The following is a 20,192-nucleotide window of genomic DNA, read 5'->3' as shown; positions in this document are numbered from 1 at the left end:
TTGTAACTTCAATTGAAATTCAATAAAACCGATTAAATGCATCCGAATTCAATTTATAAAATTTAAAATTTTATCATCCACTTACACATCTGCAACATTAAATATATTAATTCGCCTTTGATAAATCGTAATTAATTACTATTACACAAATTCTAAGAATATTAAAAGTAATTTATTTTATCATTTGTTGTAATTTATTTTATCCACTGTTAGATCCATTTTTAACAGGTACTATTTAAATTTTTTTAATTAATCAGTAAAGTAACCTCTAAAATACCATAAAAAACATGTTTTTGATGTTTAATAAATATTTAAACATCGTGAATGCGCAAACAAATTGTATAATTACAACTACATCCAAAAGGCAATTAATTTTATGTTTTCAAATATCTTATCCTAATTCATTTGAATATTTTAATTAAGTTTTTTGTTTCGCATCCACCATTTTTACAACTGTTGTTAAAAATGGCGAATGCGCAATCAATCCAATAATTAAGTACTATTAAACAAATTCTAAGAATAATAATAATAATAAGATCCATTTTTTTCAGGTACTATTTAATTTTTTTAATTAATCAGTAAAGTAACCTTTAAAATACTATAAAAAATATGATTTTGATATTTTATAAATGTTTAAATATCGTGAATGCGCAAAGAAATTGTATATATAAATAAATAACTTTCAACAATAGTTTATTATTATTAAAAATATTAAAAATGTGTACAATATAAAATCATCTTTTTTAAAATAATTATATACCACTTAAGTGAAAGATTTTATGTTTGTAAAATAATAAAAATATATATTTTTTTATAATTTATATATGAATATAAAAATTTCAACAAATACTAAATAAAATTTAAAAGATTCTACTTTCTTTCTATAAATATTTTAAATTTTGTATTATTTTTAATGTTGTCTGAAACACAGAAAAACTTTCAACAATAATTTATTAAAATTAGAAATATTAAAAATTTGTACAATATAAATTCTCCTTTTTTAAAGTAATTATATACCTTTTAAGAGCCAAATTTTATGTTTATAAGATGATAAAAATATATATTTTTTAATCATTTATATATGGATATAAATATAAGTATATTATTTATTAATATTTTATAATTTGTATTATTTTTAAGGATTACTGGTACACAAAAAACTTTCAACAATAGTTTAATAAACTGCTGATGAAATTATAAAATCCTCTTTTAATACCCTTTATAAAAGAATTAGCAAGATTAAAAATTTATTGATTAAATAAGTCGACATTCGTGGCATATTAATGAATGGCCACAATGAAATCTAAATCCAAAAAATACCAGTCACTTTATATTTTAAAATGAGAGTCACTCTTTTCAACAAACTTTAACAAAGACACATTGTTTCACATCAGCACATTTTTATGACTATTTCTAAACATAAGTTTAAATTAAATTAAATTCCATTTCAGTGCAGCTCTGTTCTGCGCATTTGAATCATCCGCATACAAGAACCATCCATCATCACATCCGACGTGGATTTGTGTTATTAACAAGTACACAAACTAAGGGAGATAATTCCAAAAATTACCTCACATTGTCCTGAATAAAGTCATCGTAAAGATGCGTCGTAAAATTGGATTTATCAACAGCAGGACGAAGGAAGTACATAAAAACCCGAAGCCAGTAACGAGATTTTGAATAATGCAGGTTTATTTAAATCTCAATTAGGAGTGCATTAGAACTAAAGCGAAAATTTTGATGTTATTAACTACATTTAAGATTGATGAAGTCGTTAATATAAAATGACAAGATATATATTTCTAACGAGACTGTTAAAGTGCCAAGAAAATTATGGGCGTATCTTAAAAATGAGTGATTTATGAGGCGAGAGGGTTGAAACAATAGATCCTCTTACCCTCTGTTTTCCTTTTGTGTTAACACAAAATTATAAAAAATAATATAATGTTACGAAATAGCACCACATTAATATTTAATATTCCAAAGAGGTTTACAAAGAGTACACTAACGAGGCTCTGAAATATTCATGTTTATTTAGAGGTCTATTAGCGTGAGCGTACGTCTCAAATGGCATCGATTATAGTTTAAAAAGGCATAAGGTACCCTGGGCAAAATTTAATACAACAAAGATTGAAAATTGACGATGTTTCAGTAAAGGAAGATAATGTTTACCATGCTCTTTAAATTACGTCGAAAACTCATTTACGAAACTGTTAAAATGTTCTTATTAGTGTTTCTGAAGGCTGAAGGAATTCTGTTGTTGTATTACAGAAGAATTAAATAATTAAATTATCTGCTAAACTAAACTAAACTGTTGTTTGTTCATTTTCCTACGTTAATTTGTAATTATAAACTATCTACTGATTTTTAAAGGCATTAACATTAAATTGGTGCAATTAACAAAGTAGTTTTACGAAGGATAATGTTCACAGACGTTTCACTAATGAGGTCTTGAAATATTTAAATTTTACGGGTCTATTAGCGTTGAGTACTATTGATTCTCCAGTGAAAACAGATAAAAAGGAGCAACGATTGGTTAATGTAACACAAATTGGGAATTGCCTCCTCAATAGTTTAATTAAGACTACAGAGTTTGATTGAACAGGAAGGCAAAACAAAAAGTAAATGTGTTTTTGTTTCAGAAAAAGTTGGAGCTGGAAATGGTGGCCCAGCGACGGGGTAACTGGTTGGCTTGGGCAGGTCTGGGCCTCATGTCCGTTCAATTCGGCATCCTCGCCCGTCTGACGTGGTGGGAATACTCCTGGGACATAATGGAACCCGTCACTTACTTCGTCACCTACGGCACTGCCATGGCGGCCTACGCATATTTCGTACTTACCAAAGAGGTACTTATTCAACCCATCCTCCATACCCTTCTCTAATTTGTTGCTTTCAGGAGTACATTCTGGCTGACGTAAAAAATCGCCAGCACCTCCTCACCATTCACAAGAAGGCGAAGAAGCTGGGCCTCGACCTGAACCAGTACAACCTCCTGCGGGACCAGATCAGCAAGGTCGACCTGGACCTCAGAAAGTTGAGGAAAAAGCGTGGCTTCCACTTGCCGCCCAAGAACGAATCTCCCGGTCCCATGGCGGCCGCCGCCCTCAAGGCGGACGCCCCAGAACCAGATGCCAAAAAAGCCAGTGAGAGCTCCGCGAAGGAGTGCACAAAGAAATGATTAAATTTAGTCCATTATTTATTGTTTAGGTTAAAGAATTGAGCGAGTGCGTTCGTGCGAATATTAGAACAGCTATTTCAACATATCGGTCTGGTTCTGAGATTGTAAATTGTAAATAAACACCGACACATCCACATCCACTGATGTGGATAACAAAGGAAGTAACTAGCGTAGACAGATCGTATTATAAAGGAAACAAAGGATTTGTTCTAACATTCGCCGCATTTATGTTGTGTCGCGTCGGAATGTTATATAAGTGATTCAAGCTCAAATTAGACTTAAGTACGATTACGGAGCTGTTTTTTCGTGCACCATAGACTATTTTTTAGTTCCTACTGCGACCCGGTGATTCCCCTACGTGTGCACTGAAACCGCATCCGACTTATCACACATGTTATTTGTACCAAAATTTATTGATATGACGCTTCCGCTTTTCAATCATTGACATTATTAAACACTAAATCCGTCCTAAATGCTTTCCTGTATTATCTAAATTCTAAATTGATATATTATTGTTGGAAATTTTAGGCATAATTGGGTTTCTTAAAACAATTTTATATATTTAATTCAAAAATTGAACAATGTTCACCACGTGGTGTTTTTTAAAATTTGTGCTCATTAAATATTATTATATAGAAATGTATAAAAACATTGTTTAATTAATAATAATAATAATAAGTGGTTCGGACGAAATCATTCAAATAAACTTAATTAATTCACAATTCTTGTGTTTAAATTATATAATATATTGAAGGGTTATTTGGATGTTTCAACTCCAATCGAATCACACTTTAAAATTTTTAAATCAGTCACGATTTACCATTTGTAGTAGTTTAGACGAAATTCATGGTGCTACTTTTTTCAATTTAATTTCCTGCACACTTTCCGCATTCAGGCAAGTAATAATGCACAAGTCGCTGTGATTTAAGCTGTTCATAGAATATATTCTTCTCATGTGGTATACAATCATCTCTGCACGTTCTCTTAGGCTTCAAAAAGTCTTAATTGAAAGCCACACCTTCTATTATAATAGATTGTACATATTTTAGATGAGCTTTCTACAATTAATTAAGAAATGAACATGGTTGATGCGCGTGTTTGTACTTTTTTTAGAGGCAATCGATTGCGTTTTATAAATGGATATTTGTTTTCACGATTTTTAAACTACTAATGATTGTAATTTAAAAATCCTTTCCCAAAACGTTGGGTCCAATTCATAATAGCTTGATCTCTAGATCATTTAGGACTTTAATGTATCACCATTATTATTATGAATTGTGACCATTTCATTATTTTCCATACGTTCATTAGAGTGCCAATAATTGCTACCTTACTTACACAGGCTGTTTTTGATTGTACTTTGATCTGATTAAAGGCACACGATTCTTCCACATTTGAATTGTCAGAGTGCAATCAATAAATATTCTACATCTACGAATTTTAATGAATTTAAACATTTGTACTATTTAATCCAAGCGTTTCTAAACTTTATCGATTTTATAAAAAGTTGCGACATATAAAATTATTTATTAATTACTTACTTAATTTTGTTTATCCTTAATTATTTCCTACTTCAATAACAATGATTTTAAAATTTGATTTGTGAATGTTGAGTTTGTTTACTAACTTCTATTTTTAACTGCTAAATCGAAGGAACTAGTCAAATTAGACGTTAGCAGTCGATAATTCTTATGTTAAAAAATCGGTTTGTTGAATTTTAGTAATTTATTTTAGATACTTGTAAATTTTACTTATTTAGAATCTTGTAAATTGTTTGTAAATACATAAAAGTCATCAGGAATATTTAACTATATTATAAATATACATTTGTTGCCAAAATGTGAGTTTTATTTAACATCAACGTCACAAATTGACAATTTAAAACAATTCTTGATTCAACACATTAAGGGATTATGGTGTTGATATACGATATTGTCTTAAATGGAACATATCAGATCACTGATGCTGGTGGCACAGAGAATACCTTGACGAAATCTTTGTTTGGTGGGTTAAGCCCTTCTAAGGTTCGCACCTCTAATTATATATTTCAGTAATATTCTTCCGGATGGGTTTCATTATGATTGAGGCAGCCTGTGTTCCAGTTCACAGTGTTCTTATGATCCTGATAAAAAACACAATAGCCATAGCAACTGCAATTTTAGCATCCATATTTATTGGGGTTCCAGTGACTACTGCCGTGGAGTATGTCACACAATCTCAATCCCAAGGACCTTGGATGAGCACTGATATTCGTTTTATTCCAGAAACAGTGCAAGGTTAGATAAAAGCTTAATTTGATAACGGTGTTTGTCCATTAACTGTGAGATAAATATTACTAACCAGCCATTTTATAGGACTCCTTGGTGCACTTATGGGTACCGGCATAATAAGTGCTAGTCTCTCAGGCCGTTTGCACATATTTGCCCTAATAATCTGCTGCATATTATATGCAGGGTTTTTTCAACCAATTGTGATGTTGGGAACTTGGAGTGGTGACGCATTGTATTTCGAAATCCCTCTGGGAGACATGTCTTACACTGTACGCGACTTCGGTGGTTTAATCAGTATACATCTGCCAGCTGCAGTGATTAGCACGATTGGTTTATTTTTTCTGGGAAGAAGATTGATAGTACTTCGAGGTCTAGACCCTTTATCAGTTGGATTGGAATCTACTGGCAGAGCTGTTCTTGGATATACTTTTGTTATTGTAGGTATGCCTGAAGAGTAATCTGGGAATTCAAAAGAAACAACAATTTATTCTATATTTTGTTTGTATTACAGGTACAATAGCGTTTGAGATGCCCAATATCCTTTACATCAATCCCTTGTTCGAGAGCGAATTAATTGCCCTTATAGCAGTGAATAATCTTATAGCAATTGGAGTGTCCCTTTTTGTTGTGTTGTTATGTCATGCTGTGGTGTACAATAGGCAAATATTCACCTATTGGACCTTCGTACGAACATTGCAAAGCGCTTATGCTGGCGTCATAACAGTTTCAGGCGGTGTTGATCAATTTTCACCATTACACACATGCTTCATAGCAGCCATCTCCTCCATTTTATTTTTCATCACCATATTTAGTCTCCACGAATTGTCCTATGAGGATAACTGCAACGTTGTAGCCATTCATCTAGTTTGTGGTTTTTTCGGAAATTTGTGCACAGGTATATTTTTCGCACAAGATTATGGTTGGAACATTGGGCATGAAACTCATGTATTGTACCAATTTTTGGCTTGGCTATTTGCATTTATATCAGTAACAGTTATAACGTTGGCAACTTTTTTCCTGCTGTCTTGTTTCAAAATTCTTAGAGGTGAAGCTGAAGAACGCCATCATTCGTTGTCCGTCAACGCTAACAAGATATTAAAAAGGAAATGTTACAAGAGACTGTTCGCCCTTACTAGAAGAAGACCGCGATATTTGGAGCCGGCTACTATTTTGAGAATAATTCAGCATAACTCGCCTTTTAAGCCCATGGAAAGTATCGAAGTGGAACCTTTAGTTTGAAATTATTTGAACTTGTTAAAAATAATTACTTAAATATAATTATTGTAATATGTTATTTGTTCCTTAGTTACATATTTATTTAATGGTATAACATGGAAGTAAAAAATTAATCTTCAATTATAATTTGAGATATGCAACCCGGTGATCCCCTACCTGTGTACTAAAATATGCATCCGACAAATATGTAATTAATTACTATTAAACAAATTCTAAGAATAAGTTGATTATATTAAAAGTATTTTATTTTATCCACTGTTAGATCCAGTTAACAGTTACCATTTAAATTTTTTTAATTAATCAGTAAAGTAACCTTTAAAATACTATAAAAAATATGATTTTGATGTTTAATAAATGTTTAAACATCGTGAATGCGCAAACAAATTGTATAATTACAACTACATTCAAAAGGCAATCAATATTATGTTTTCAAATATATTATCCTAATTCATTTGAATATTTTACTTAAGGTTTTTGTTTCGCATCCACCATTTTTACAACTGTTGTTAAAAATGGCGAATGCGCAACAAATCCAATAATTAATTACTATTAAACCAACTCTAAGAATATGTTGATTATATTAATAGTAATTTATTTTATCCACTGTTAGATCCATTTTTAACAGGTACTATTTAATTTTTTTTAATTAATCAGTAAAGTAACCTTTAAAAAACTATAAAAAAATATGATTTTGGTGTTTAATATATGTTTAAACATCGTGAATGCCCAAACAAATTGTATAATTACAACTACATCTAAAAGACAATTAATATTATGTTTTCAAATATTTTATCCTAATTTATTTGAATATTTTAATTAAGTTTTTTGTTTCGCATCCACCATTTTTACAACTGTTGTTAAAAATGGTGAATGCGCCACCAATCCAATATGTACTTATTATTTGTACCAAAATTTATTGAAATGACGCTTCTGCTTTTTAATCATTAACGTTAATAAACACTAAATTCGTCCTAAATACGTTCCTGTATTATTTAAATTTTTAATTGATATATTATTGTTGGTAATTTTAAGCATAATTGAATTTCGATTCTAGAGACAATTTTATATATTTAATTCAAAAATTGAACAACGTTCACTACGTGGTGTTTTTTAAAATTTATACTCATTAAATATTATTATATAGAAATATATGAAAAAATTGTTTAACAATAATCTAGGACATTAAAGTATCATCGTTAAATTATAAATTGTGACCATTTTATTATTACTCATATGTTCATTAAAGTGTCAATAATTGTTACTTTACACAGGGTGTTTTTGATTGTACTTTGATTTGATTAACAGCACACGATTCACATTTCAATTGTCAGAGAGAAATCAATAAATATTCAACAATTACTTCAATAACAATGATTTTAAATTTCATTCATAAATATTGAATTTATTTACTAATTTCTATTTTTAACTAGATAAATTGGAAGAACTGGTTAAATTAGACGTTAGCAGAGGATAATTTTTATGTTAAAAAATCTATTTATTAATTTTTAGTAATTTATTTTAGATACTTGTAAATTTTACTTATTTAGAATCTTGTAAATTATTTGTAAATACATAAAAGTCACCAGGAATATTTAACTATATTATAAATATACATTTATTGCCAAACTGTGAGTTTTATTTAACATCAACGTCACAAATTGACATTTTAAATCAATTTTTGATTCAACACGTCCGTGATAATGTTGGTGTATGACCTCGTCTTAAATGGAACATACCAGATCACTGATACTGGTGGAACAGAAAATACCTTGATCAAATCTTTGTTTGGTGGGTTAAGTCCCTTCTAAGGTTCGCACCTTTAATTATACATTTCAGTAATATTCTTCCGGATGGGTTTCATTATGATTGAGGCAGCCTGTGTTCCAGTTCACAGTGTTCTTATGATTCTAGTAAAAAACACAATAGCCATAGCAACTGCAATTTTAGCATTCATCATTATTGGGGTTCCAGTGACTACCGCCATTGAGTATGTCACTCAATCTCCATCCTCAGGATCGTGGTGGAGCGCTGATGTTCGTTTTATTCCGGAGACGGCGCAAGGTTGGATAAAAGCTTAATTTGATACTAGTGTTTGTTCATTAACTGTGAGATAAATACTACAAACTAGTCATTTTATAGGGCTCCTTGCTGCACTTATGGGTACCGGCATAATATGTGCGAGCCTCTCAGGCCGTTTGCACCTATTTGCGCTAATAGTCTGCTGCACATTATACGCAGGAATTTTTCAACCACTTGTGATGTTCGGAACTTGGAGTGGCGACGGAATTTACTTCGAGATCTCTTGGGGGAAAATGTCATACGCCGTACGTGACTTCGGTGGTTTAATCAGTATACATTTGCCAGCAGCACTGATTAGTTCGATTGGACTGTTTTTTCTGGGAAGAAGATTGATAGTACTGCGAAATCTAGACCCTTTATCCGTTGGACTGGAATCTACTGGCAGAGCTGTTCTTGGATACACTTTTGTTACTGTAGGTAAGCGTGAAGAGTAATCTGGGAATTCAAAAGGAACAACAACTTATTCTATGTTTTATTTATATTACAGGTACAATAGCATTTGAAATGCCCAATATCCTTTACATCAATCCCTTGTTCGAGAGCGAATTAATTGCCCTCATAGCCGTGAATAATATTCTAGCAATAGGAATGTCCCTTTTTGTTGTGTTGATATGTCATGCTGTGGTGTACCATCGGCAAATATTCACCTATTGGACCTTCGTACGAACATTACAAAGCGTTTATGCTGGCGTAATAACAGTTTCAGGCGGTGTTGATCAATTTACACCACAACACACGACCTTTATAACAGCTGTCTCCGCCATTTTATATTTCATCACCATATTTAGTCTCCACGAATTGTCCTATGAGGATAATTGCAGCGTCGTAGCCATTCATCTAGTTTGTGGTTCTTTCGGAAATTTGTGCACAGGAATATTTTGCGCACAAGATTTTGGTTGGAACATTGGGCATGAAAGTCATGTATTATACCAATTTTTGGCTTGGCTATTTACATTCATATTAGTATCAGTTACAATGTTAGTAACTTTTTCCCTGCTGTCTTGTTTCAAACTTCTTAGAGGTGAATCTGAAGAACGCCACCATTTGTTGGCCGTCAACGCTAACAAGATATTAAAAAGGAAATGTTACAAGAGACTATTCAGCCTTTCTAGAAGAAGACGGCGATATTTGGAGCCGGCTACTATTTTGAGAATAATTCAGCATAACTCGCCTTTTAAGCCCATGGAAAGTATCGAAGTGGAACCTTTAGTTTGAATTTTTTTGAACTTGTTAAAAATAATTACCTAAATAAAATTATTGTGATATGTTATTTGTTCTTTAGTTACGTATTTATTTAATGGTATAGCATGGAAATAAAAAATTAATCTTCAATTTGAGATACAAAACTTCTCTTATTTTTACTTATATTGGATTAATACCATATTGGTTTATTGGTTTAACACCATACATCCAAAAGGCAATCAATATTATGTTTTTAAATATATTATCCAAATTCATTTGAATATTAAAATTAAGTTTTTTGTTTCGCATCCAATCCAATAATTAATAACTATTAAACAAATTCTAAGAATAACTTGATTATATTATAAGTAATTTATTTTATCCACTGTTAGATCCATTTTTAACAGATACTATTTAAATTTTTTTAATTAATCAGTAAAGTAACCTTTAAAAATTCTATAAAAAATATTATTTTGATGTTTAATATATGTTTAAACTTCGTGAATGCCCAAACAAATTGTATAACTACAACTACATCTAAAAGACAATTAATATTATGTTTTCAAATATATTATCCTAATTCATTTGAATATTTTAATTAAGTTTTTTGTTACGCATCCACCATTTTTACAACTGTTGTTAAAAATGGCGAATGCGCAACAAATCCAATAATTAATTACTATTAAACAAATTCTAAGAATAAGTGGATTATATTAAAAGTAATTTATTTTATCCACTATTATATCCATTTTTAACAGGTACTATTTAAATTTTTTTAATTAATTATTAAAATACCCTCTAAAATACTATAAAAAACATGTTTTTGATGTTTAATAAATGTTTAAACATAGTGAATGCGCAAACAAATTGTATAATTACAACTACATCCCAAAGGCAATTAGTATTATGTTTTCAAATATCTTATCACAATTCATTTGAATATTTTAATTAAGTTTTTTGTTGCGCATTCACCATTTTTACAACTGTTGTTAAAAATGGCGAATGCGCAACAAATCCAATAATTAATTACTATTAAACAAATTCTAAGAATAAGTTGATTATATTAAAAGTAATTTATTTTATCCACTGTTAGATCCATTTTTAACGGGTACTATTTAAATTTTTTTAATTAATTATTAAAGTACCCTCTAAAATACTATAAAAAACATGTTTTTGATGTTTAATAAATGTTTAAACATAGTGAATGCGCAAACAAATTGTATAATTACAACTACATCCCAAAGGCAATTAGTTTTATGTTTTCAAATATCTTATCACAATTCATTTGAATATTTTAATTAAGTTTTCTGTTGCGCATTCACCATTTTTTCAACTGTTGTTAAAAATGGTGAATGCGCAACAAATCCAATAATTACTATTAAACAAATTCTAAGAATAAGTTGATTATATTAAAAGTAATTTATTTTATCCACTGTTAGATCCATTTTTAACATACACTATTTGAATTTTTTTAATTAATCAGTAAAGTAACCTCTAAAATACTATAAAAACATGTTTTTGATGTTTAATAAATGTTTAAACATAGTGAATGCGCAAACAAAGAGTATAATTATGACTACATTCAAAAGGCAATTAATTTTATGTTTTCAAACATCTTATTCTAATTCATTTGAATATTTTAATTAAGTTTTTTGTGTCGCATCCACCATTTTTACAATTGGTGTTAAAAATGGTGAATGCGCAACCAATCCTCGTTTAACTAGTTTGTTTAATTTTTTTAATAAAATTATTACCTAATTATAATTATTATTAAATATTACACTTTATATAATTAAGCATAATTCTGTCACAAGTTGACATAAGTATTAAGTCAATAATTCTACCGAATGAAAATCAAATACCTCCACTAAAATGGGTTTAATATACGATGAAATCTTTCGTGATACGTATCAGTTGACTGACGGTGGTACACCACAAAGTTCCTTAATGAAATGTTTATTCGGTGAGATATCGATAGATCAATTTTAGGCCCTAACTGGAATCTACATATTTCAGTATTGTTACTTCGTAGCGGTTTTATATTAATTCAAGCATCATGCGTCCCTGTCCAAAATATATACATAATACTTATGAAGAACTTTATGGACATGGCTGCAGCCCTTTTATCTTATAGCCTTATCGGATTTACATTGTCTAATGGACACAAGGTTCTTAACGGGTTCGTGGGATTCGGAAAATGGATTGAGGGCGACATCCTTTACCTCCCTGATGCGATTCAAGGTGGACAAAATAAGTGATTAAGTATGAATTTATTTAATTGGTCATTTCTTAACTTAGGATATTTGGCAGTACTAATCGGTACGGGGATAATAAGCGCTAGCCTGTCGGGCCGTATGCACGTTGCCACTCTAATAATCAACTGTATAGCATATTCGTCAATTTTACAACCAATAGTGATGTACTGGACGTGGAGTGGTGATGGACTCTTCTTCGCGACCGAAGTACAACGCATAACTTACGGCATGCGTGACTACGGTGGTCTGATCGCCGTGCACCTACCAGCCTCTATTGTGAGTTTGATGGGTATATTCTTTTTGGGGAGGAGGGTGATGATATTGCGCAGCATGGATCCCCTGTCCATTGGGCTGGAGTCCACCGGCAGAGCAATCATTGGATATACATTTATTATTTTAGGTAAAGCGACTAGGAAGGTACCACTTCATAATATGAAATAAAGTAAATAATTTGTTTTGTTGCAGGAACAATAGCATTTGAGTTGCCCTCTTTCAAAACGATCAACCCCCTTTTTGAATGCGAGTTAACCAGCCTCATAGTGGTGAACAATCTTATTGCTGTTGCAACGTCTATTACAGTTGTGACAATATGCCATGTTATGGTGTATCATCGGCAAATATTCAGCTATTGGATATTTGTGCGAACACTACAAAGTGCTTATGCTGGAGTCGTAACAATTTCGGGTGGAGTGGACGTATTTTCGCCGTTCATTTCGTTTTTCATTACAATTTTGTCGTCGTTGTTGTTTTTCGCAGTTGCTTTTGGTCTTCATATGACAGCTTTTGAGGATAATTGTAACGTTGCAGCTATTCACTTCATGTGTGGCTTCTTCGGCAACATTTGCACCGGAATGGTCAAAGCCAGTCGGTATGGTTGGAACATAGGGGTACATACAAGTGGTTGGTACCAACTTTCGGTTTGGTTTTGTGCATTCCTATTTATAACCATTTCAACGGCCATACTCTATGTCATAATCTCCTGTACCCGAATCCTAAGCGGAGAAGTAGAGTCCCACAATCATTTGATGGCCGAAAATATAAAAAAATCACTGAAAAGAAAGTACTACAGAAGACTTTTTAGTATTACACACAGGAGACGGTATTTCGAACCAGCCACTATTTTGAGATTAATGCAGTACAATTCCCCTTTTAAACCCACGGCTAATCCAGAGGAGGAACGCTTCATGTGAATTACATTTACATAGTTTTTAATGAATGATACTATTGTTATAACTTTGGAAACATTCAATAAACATTAAAATTAAATTACTGGACTTTTTAATATACTAGAAAAAATTATTAATGACTTTTTAATCGCAAAAAAACTGTTACTTTTCCCGACATTTTTTAAAAATTTGAATTTCCCGCCTTTTTTGTATTAGGAGCCACACACCTCCTCGCATTTCTGCTATCCTGTTATAAAGTTCAAAATTTCAATTTTCTCGTCCTAAATTTTACGATTTTGCGAGTTTGTATCAGGATCACATAAATGCGAGGAGGTATTTTCCCGCCCAAAATGTATCAGGAGTTTTCCCGCCATTTTTTAAAAATTTGAATTTCCCGCATTTTTGGTATTAGGAGCCACACACCTCCTCGCATTTCTGCTATCCTGTTATAAAGTTCAAAATTTCAGATTTCTCGTCCTAAATTTTACGAGTTTGCGAGTTTTTTATCAGGATCACATGAATGCGAGGAGGTATTTTCCCGCCAAAAATGTATCAGGAGTTTTCCCGCCATTTTTTAAAAATTTGAATTTCCCGCCTTTTTTGTATTAGGAGCCACACACCTCCTCGCATTTCTGTTATCCTGTTATAAAGTTCAAAATTTCAGTTTTCTCGCCCAAATTTTTACGATTTTTTTATTTACTTACCATTTAATTTTTTTTATTTACTTACCTTATTTAACTTAGGATTATGTAATAATATTAAATAAAACACTAAATTAATTTTAAATTTTCTTTATTTTATACACAATACACAGAAATTAACGATAAAGTGTTGTAAAACTGTATAAACCCGGCAGCAGTAGATCCACCAGGAGTATGGATATGAAACCGCTTTGTTCCTGGAACGGTCCCATCGGATTGATTACAATACAAACATTTTAGTCAGAAAATCTCCAAAATTGTCGTTGTAATCCTGAAGTTTTAAATTTTATTTCAGAATATCAGAAACAAGGAATTTCGCCCTCTATAGGTAATAGACTAAACTAGAGACAAATTAAAAATGGAATCTGTAATGCGTATCGTAGTTAATAACAGGATCCTGTATAAGGTTTTCTAATAGTTTAACGTATTTGCAATAGGTGGCGCTGAAGTGGAAACAGGATCCTGTAAAAAATTTTGTAGTAGTTCGACGTATTTACAGTAGATGGCGCTAAAGTAATAACAGAATCCTGTCTGAAGGTTTGTAGTAGTTTAGTGTATTTGTAATAGATGCCTGGGAATATTAAAAATTTGAAATTAGCCGTTTTTTATTACGATAACAGAAATCCAAGATAAGATTTGATCGCCCTTTCTGCTATTCTTTAATAAAACATAAAATTTCAGGATTACAATATAATACTTGTGAAATACATATGATTAATATTTTACAATATACACATAATAATGTGATTGTTGACAATATTGTGATAATATATTTAATAATCTCTACAAATTTTTACATAAACTCTATCAATTGTAAAATAATAATGGAAAAAGATAAAAAATAAAAGAAAATTTAAATAATTTAAAAAGAAATCCATTTAAGAGATTGGCAATCAGATGGTTTCGCTGTTGTTTTATTACGAACTGAGAGGTTCCTCTACCTGAAACAAATGATTACATTAATTAATAATTCAGGATTAACTAAATCCTCATACCTGTTCGAAATAGATGAAATCGTTCTCATTGTGGGACCCGTGCAGAAAACCGGAAAGGGCGAATTTACTGTTGCTCGGCGAAGGCAGTTCCGAAAAGGATTTAGGGGACGGCAAAGTACTTATTGCTGAAGAAATTTAAATTTGTTTAAATGTTAGTTATACATATTGGATTGGTTGCGCATTCACCATTTTTAACAACTGTTTTAAAAATGGTGGATGCGAAACAAAAAACTTAATTAAAATATTCAAATGAATTAGGATAAGATATTTCAAAACATAAAATTAATTGCCTTTTGGATGTAGTTGTAATTATACAATTTGTTTGCTCATTCACGATGTTTAAACATTTATTAGACATCAAAATCATATTTTTTATAGTATTTTAAAGGTTACTTTACTGATTAATAAAAAAAAATTAAATAGTACCTGTTAAAAATGCATCTAACAGTAAATAAAATAAGTTACTTTTAATATAATCAACTTATTCTTAGAATTTGTTTAATAATAATTAATTATTGGATTTGTGGCGCATTCACCATTTTTAACAACTGTTTTAAAAATGGTGGATGCGAAACAAAAAACTTAATTAAAATATTCAAATGAATTAGGATAAGATATTTGGAAACATAAAATTAATTTCCTTTTAGATTTAGTTGTAATTATACAATTTGTTTGCGCATTTACGATGTTTAAACATTTATTAAACATCAAAATCATATTTTTTACAGTACTTTAAAGGTTACTTTACTGATTAATTAAAACAAATTAAATAGACCTGTTAAAAATGGATCTAACAATGGATAAAATAAATTACTTTTAATATAATCAACGGTAATTAGTTACTTACAAACACTCCTATGTTATATCTTAATTTTCAAATTTGGAGCATATAAAAATATACAATAACTACGAAATGTCAAATTTTATATGATTTAACAAATGTTAATTAATTTTCCCATCACATATATTTAAATAACCTAATTCTGTCACAAATTGACATAAGTATTATATCAATAATTCTACTTAGTGAAAAACAAATACCTCCACTAAAATGGGTTTAGAATACGATGTACTCTTTAATGATACGTATCAGTTGACTGATGGTGGTACACCACAAAGTTCATTAATGAAATGTTTATTTGGTGAGATGTCCAAAAAATTCATTTCACACCGTAATAGAAACTATGTATTTCAGTATTGTTACTCCGTAGCGGTTTTATATTAATTCAAGCGTCTTGCGTCCCCGTCCAAAATATATATATAATACTGATGAAGAATTTCATAGACATGGCTGCAGCTATTTTATCTTACACTTACATCGGATTTACAGTGTCCAACGGATTCAAGGTTATTCGAGGATTTATGAGTTACGGAAAGTGGATTGAGGGCGACATCCTCCTCCTTCAAGATGCGATACAAGGTAAACTAAGTAAGCGATTGAGTATGAATTTTATAGTCTGTCACTTCTTAGGATTTATGTCAGTATTAATGGGTACTGGGATAATAAGCGCTAGTCTGTCGGGTCGTATGCACGTTGCCACTGTGATAATCAACTCCATAGTGTATTCATCAATTTTACAACCAATATTGTTGTCCTGGACGTGGAGTGGTGATGGTCTCTTCTATGGGGTCCAAGTTCAGGGTGTAACATACGGCATCCGTGATTATGGTGGTCTGGTCGCCGTACATCTATCAGCAGCTATTGTGAGTTTGATGGGTATATTCTTTTTGGGAAGGAGGGTGATGATATTGCGCAGCATGGATCCCTTGTCCATTGGACTGGAGTCCACCGGAAGGGCAATCATTGGATATACATTTATTATTTTAGGTAAATCGACTAGGAAGGTCCCACCAATATGAAATAAAGTAAATAATTTGTTTTGTTGTAGGAACAATAGCATTTGAGTTGCCCGCTTTCAGAACGATCAACCCCCTTTTTGAAAGTGAAATAGCCAGCCTCATAGTGGTGAACAATCTTATTGCCATTGGGACGTCTATTTTCGTTGTAACAATATGCCATGTTATGGTGTACCATCGGCAAATATTCAGCTACTGGGTGTTCGTGCGAACATTACAAAGTGCTTATGCTGGAGTCGTAACAATTTCGGGTGGAGTGGACGTATTTTCACCGTTGTCTTCGTTCGTCATCACAATTTTATCGTCGTTGTTGTTTTTCGCAGTTGCTTTTGGTCTTCATATGACAGCTTTTGAGGATAATTGTAACGTTGCAGCTATTCACTTCAATTGTGCCTTTTTCGGCAACCTTTGTACAGGAATGTTCAAAACGACTCGGTATGCTTGGAACTTAGGAGTACATACAGGTACTTGGTACCAACTTATGGTTTGGATTTGTGCCTTCTTTTTTACAACTATTTTAATGACGATAGTCTATGTCATAATATCCTGTACCCATATCTTAAGTGGAGAAGTAGAGTCTCACAATCATTTGATGGCCGAAAACATAAAAAAGTCACAGAAAAAAAAATTTTACAGAAGACTTTTTGGTATTAAACAGAGGAGACGGTATTTCGAACCAGCCACTATTTTGAGATTAATGCAGTACAATTCACCTTTTAAACCTATGAGCAATCAAGAGGAGGAACGCTTTATGTGAATTACCTTATTATAATTCATAATGCACGATTATACAGTTGTTATATTTTTAGAAACATTCAATAAATGTTAAAATTAAATTACTTGTGTTTTTAACAGGTTAAGAAAAAATTATTAATAAAGACTTTTTAAATTTTTGCTCCAATTCAGCTGACTGAAAAATTAGAAGTCCTTTCTAAAAGGAAAATAAACACAGTTAAATTTTCTTTATTCATAAACAAGATTTATCTATTAATTATTCACATATATTTTAATTTTCAAATTTGGAGTATATAAAAATATAAAATTATTACAATTATTACGAAATATCATATTTTATATGAGTAAGCAAATATTAATTCATTTTCCCATCATATACATTCAAAATACGTTGCCATGTATTTTAGAAAAATAACATAATTCTGTCACAAGTTGACATAAATATTTAATCCATAATTCTAACGAGTGAAAATCAAATACCTCCACTAAAATGATATTAGTATACGATGCACTCTTTAATGATACGTATCAGTTGACTGATGGTGGTGCACCTCAAAGTTCATTGATGAAATGTTTATTTGGTGAGATGTCCAAAAAATTCATTTCAGGCCATAATAAGAACTTTGTATTTCAGTATTGTTACTTCGTAGTGGTTTTATATTAATTCAAGCGTCATGCGTCCCCGTCCAAAATATATATATAATACTGATGAAGAACTTTATAGACATGGCTGCAGCCCTTTTATCTTATACTTTTATCGGATTTACATTGTCTAACGGATACAAGGCTTTTCAAGGATTTCTAGGATTTGGAAAATGGATTGAGAGCGATATCCTCTTCCTTCCAGACGCGATACAAGGTAGAAAAAATAAGTGAACAAGTATGAATTTATTAATTTGTCATTTCTTAGGATATTTGTCTGTACTAATGGGTACTGGGATAATAAGCGCTAGTCTGTCAGGTCGTATGCACGTTGCCACCCTGATAATTAATTGCATAATATATTCATCAATTTTACAACCAATATTGATGTACTGGACGTGGAGCGGTGATGGACTATTCTATGCTGTCCAAGTTCAGGGTGTAACATACGGCAACCGTGATTACGGTGGTCTGGTCGCCGTACATCTATCAGCAGCTATTGTGAGTTTGATGGGTATATTCTTTTTGGGAAGGAGGGTGATGATATTGCGCAGCATGGATCCCTTGTCCATTGGGCTGGAGTCCACCGGCAGGGCAATCATTGGATATACATTTATTATTTTAGGTAAAGCGACTAGGAAGGTACTACTTCATAATATGAAATAAAGTAAATAATTTGTTTTGTTGCAGGAACAATAGCATTTGAGTTGCCCTCTTTCAAAATGATCAACCCCCTTTTTGAAAGCGAATTAACCAGCCTCATAGTGGTGAACAATCTTATTGCCATTGGGACGTCTATTTTCGTTGTAACAATATGCCATGTTATGGTGTACCATCGGCAAATATTCAGCTACTGGGTGTTCGTGCGAACATTACAAAGTGCTTATGCTGGAGTCGTAACAATTTCGGGTGGAGTGGACGTATTTTCACCGTTGTCTTCGTTACTCATTACTGTTTTATCGTCGTTGTTGTTTTTTGCAGTTGCTTTTGGTCTTCATATGACAGCTTTTGAGGATAATTGTAACGTTGCAGCTATTCACTTCAATTGTGCCTTTTTCGGCAACCTTTGCACTGGAATCTTCAAAACGACTCGGTATGGTTGGAACTTAGGAGTACACACAGGTACTTGGTACCAGCTTATGGTTTGGCTTTCTGCATTCATTTTTATAACAATTTCAATGACGATAGTCTATGTCATAATCTCTTGTACCCGAATCCTAAGCGGAGATGTAGAATCCCGCAATCATTTGATGGCTGAAAATATAAAAAAGTCACAGAAGAAAAAGTTCTACAGAAGACTTTTTAGTATTAAACAGAGGAGACGGTATTTCGAACCAGCCACTATTTTGAGATTAATGCAGTACAATTCGCCTTTTAAACCTATGAGCAACCAAGAGGAGGAACGCTTCATGTGAATTACCTTTTTATAATTTCTAATGAACAATTATACAGTTGTTATATTTTTAGAAACATTCAATAAACTTTTTAAATATCAATGAATAGCTCTTTAAGGTCGGGTTATTGTTTCAGTGGTAGGGGAGTTGAGGAGTGTCTCTAGCCAATGAGGTAACTCCAATTTATTATGAGTAATAAGACTAAATTTACATGATAAAAGCACTGACCATTCGAATTATGTTAATTATGCGTAAATATATATAAAGAATTGTGTTTTGTTATATATATATATATATATATATATATATATATATATATATAAGGAAAAATCTATAATTATTTATATAATTATTATTATTGTAAATATATCATTATATAAATATTACAACGTCTTGTTCTGTACATTGAAAAACTTACGGATTGTCTCTTAACATCGTAGATAATCGTTACTCAAGTTTAATATCATAAATATTCTTGTTTCCCGTGATACAGGAGAATTTA

General features: G+C 31.5%; 5 protein-coding genes and 1 long non-coding RNA gene across 9 annotated transcripts in view; 5 read left to right on the top strand and 1 right to left on the bottom strand.

Annotated features, from left to right (window-relative positions):
- The window catches only part of LOC109603214 (calcium uniporter protein, mitochondrial), a 98,177-nt gene extending 93,160 nt beyond the window's left edge, over positions 1 to 5,017 (top strand). The window contains exons 5-6 of the mRNA XM_049966843.1: positions 2,643 to 2,846; positions 2,897 to 5,017. Of these exons, the coding sequence (XP_049822800.1) occupies positions 2,643 to 2,846; positions 2,897 to 3,178 (486 nt within the window). The 3' untranslated portion in view covers positions 3,179 to 5,017. The remainder of the gene's footprint in view (positions 1 to 2,642; positions 2,847 to 2,896) is intronic.
- LOC126265415 (ammonium transporter AmtB-like) lies at positions 5,017 to 6,794 on the top strand. The gene is made up of 4 exons (XM_049966840.1): positions 5,017 to 5,182; positions 5,230 to 5,454; positions 5,533 to 5,889; positions 5,960 to 6,794. The coding sequence occupies exons 1-4, from the start codon at positions 5,092 to 5,094 to the stop codon at positions 6,685 to 6,687; spliced, it is 1,401 nt and encodes a 466-aa protein (XP_049822797.1). The 5' UTR covers positions 5,017 to 5,091; the 3' UTR covers positions 6,688 to 6,794.
- Positions 6,795 to 8,366: 1,572 nt separating this feature from the next.
- On the top strand, positions 8,367 to 10,033 carry LOC109603215 (ammonium transporter AmtB). 2 transcript variants are annotated; one of them, XM_049966842.1, is made up of 4 exons: positions 8,367 to 8,467; positions 8,521 to 8,745; positions 8,824 to 9,180; positions 9,251 to 10,033. In XM_049966842.1, the coding sequence occupies exons 2-4, from the start codon at positions 8,535 to 8,537 to the stop codon at positions 9,976 to 9,978; spliced, it is 1,296 nt and encodes a 431-aa protein (XP_049822799.1). In that variant the 5' UTR covers positions 8,367 to 8,467; positions 8,521 to 8,534; the 3' UTR covers positions 9,979 to 10,033. The 2 variants fall into 2 exon arrangements, with proteins under 2 accessions (XP_049822799.1, XP_049822798.1); XM_049966841.1 differs by having other exon boundaries at positions 8,367 to 8,745.
- Positions 10,034 to 11,804: 1,771 nt separating this feature from the next.
- LOC109603219 (uncharacterized) lies at positions 11,805 to 17,755 on the top strand. The gene is made up of 9 exons (XM_020019696.2): positions 11,805 to 11,908; positions 11,962 to 12,186; positions 12,244 to 12,600; positions 12,666 to 13,387; positions 15,076 to 15,177; positions 16,096 to 16,204; positions 16,258 to 16,482; positions 16,534 to 16,890; positions 16,952 to 17,755. Exons 1-9 carry the CDS (start codon positions 11,818 to 11,820, stop codon positions 17,674 to 17,676), a joined length of 2,913 nt encoding a protein of 970 aa, XP_019875255.2. The 5' UTR covers positions 11,805 to 11,817; the 3' UTR covers positions 17,677 to 17,755.
- Positions 14,810 to 16,019, bottom strand: LOC126265423 (uncharacterized). The gene is made up of 3 exons (XR_007547912.1): positions 15,910 to 16,019; positions 15,063 to 15,187; positions 14,810 to 15,008 (listed from the first exon to the last, which is right to left on the bottom strand). It is a non-coding gene; the product is annotated as an uncharacterized LOC126265423 (long non-coding RNA).
- A 322-nt stretch (positions 17,756 to 18,077) lies between the features above and the next one.
- Positions 18,078 to 19,792, top strand: LOC109603216 (ammonium transporter 2-like). Of its 3 annotated transcripts, XM_020019692.2 has the most exons (6): positions 18,078 to 18,235; positions 18,289 to 18,513; positions 18,565 to 18,921; positions 18,987 to 19,216; positions 19,278 to 19,418; positions 19,603 to 19,792. In XM_020019692.2, the coding sequence occupies exons 1-5, from the start codon at positions 18,145 to 18,147 to the stop codon at positions 19,296 to 19,298; spliced, it is 924 nt and encodes a 307-aa protein (XP_019875251.2). In that variant the 5' UTR covers positions 18,078 to 18,144; the 3' UTR covers positions 19,299 to 19,418; positions 19,603 to 19,792. The 3 variants fall into 3 exon arrangements, with proteins under 3 accessions (XP_019875251.2, XP_049822889.1, XP_049822888.1); XM_049966932.1 differs by having other exon boundaries at positions 18,987 to 19,418; XM_049966931.1 differs by having other exon boundaries at positions 18,987 to 19,792.
- The last annotated feature ends 400 nt before the right edge of the window (positions 19,793 to 20,192 follow it).

The sequence above is a fragment of the Aethina tumida genome, chromosome 4, assembly GCF_024364675.1.
Source record: "Aethina tumida isolate Nest 87 chromosome 4, icAetTumi1.1, whole genome shotgun sequence".
NCBI classification, from domain to species: Eukaryota; Metazoa; Arthropoda; class Insecta; order Coleoptera; family Nitidulidae; genus Aethina; species Aethina tumida.
The sequence above is the reverse complement of the archived record's forward strand: the minus strand, read 5'-3'. Positions and strand labels throughout refer to the sequence as shown.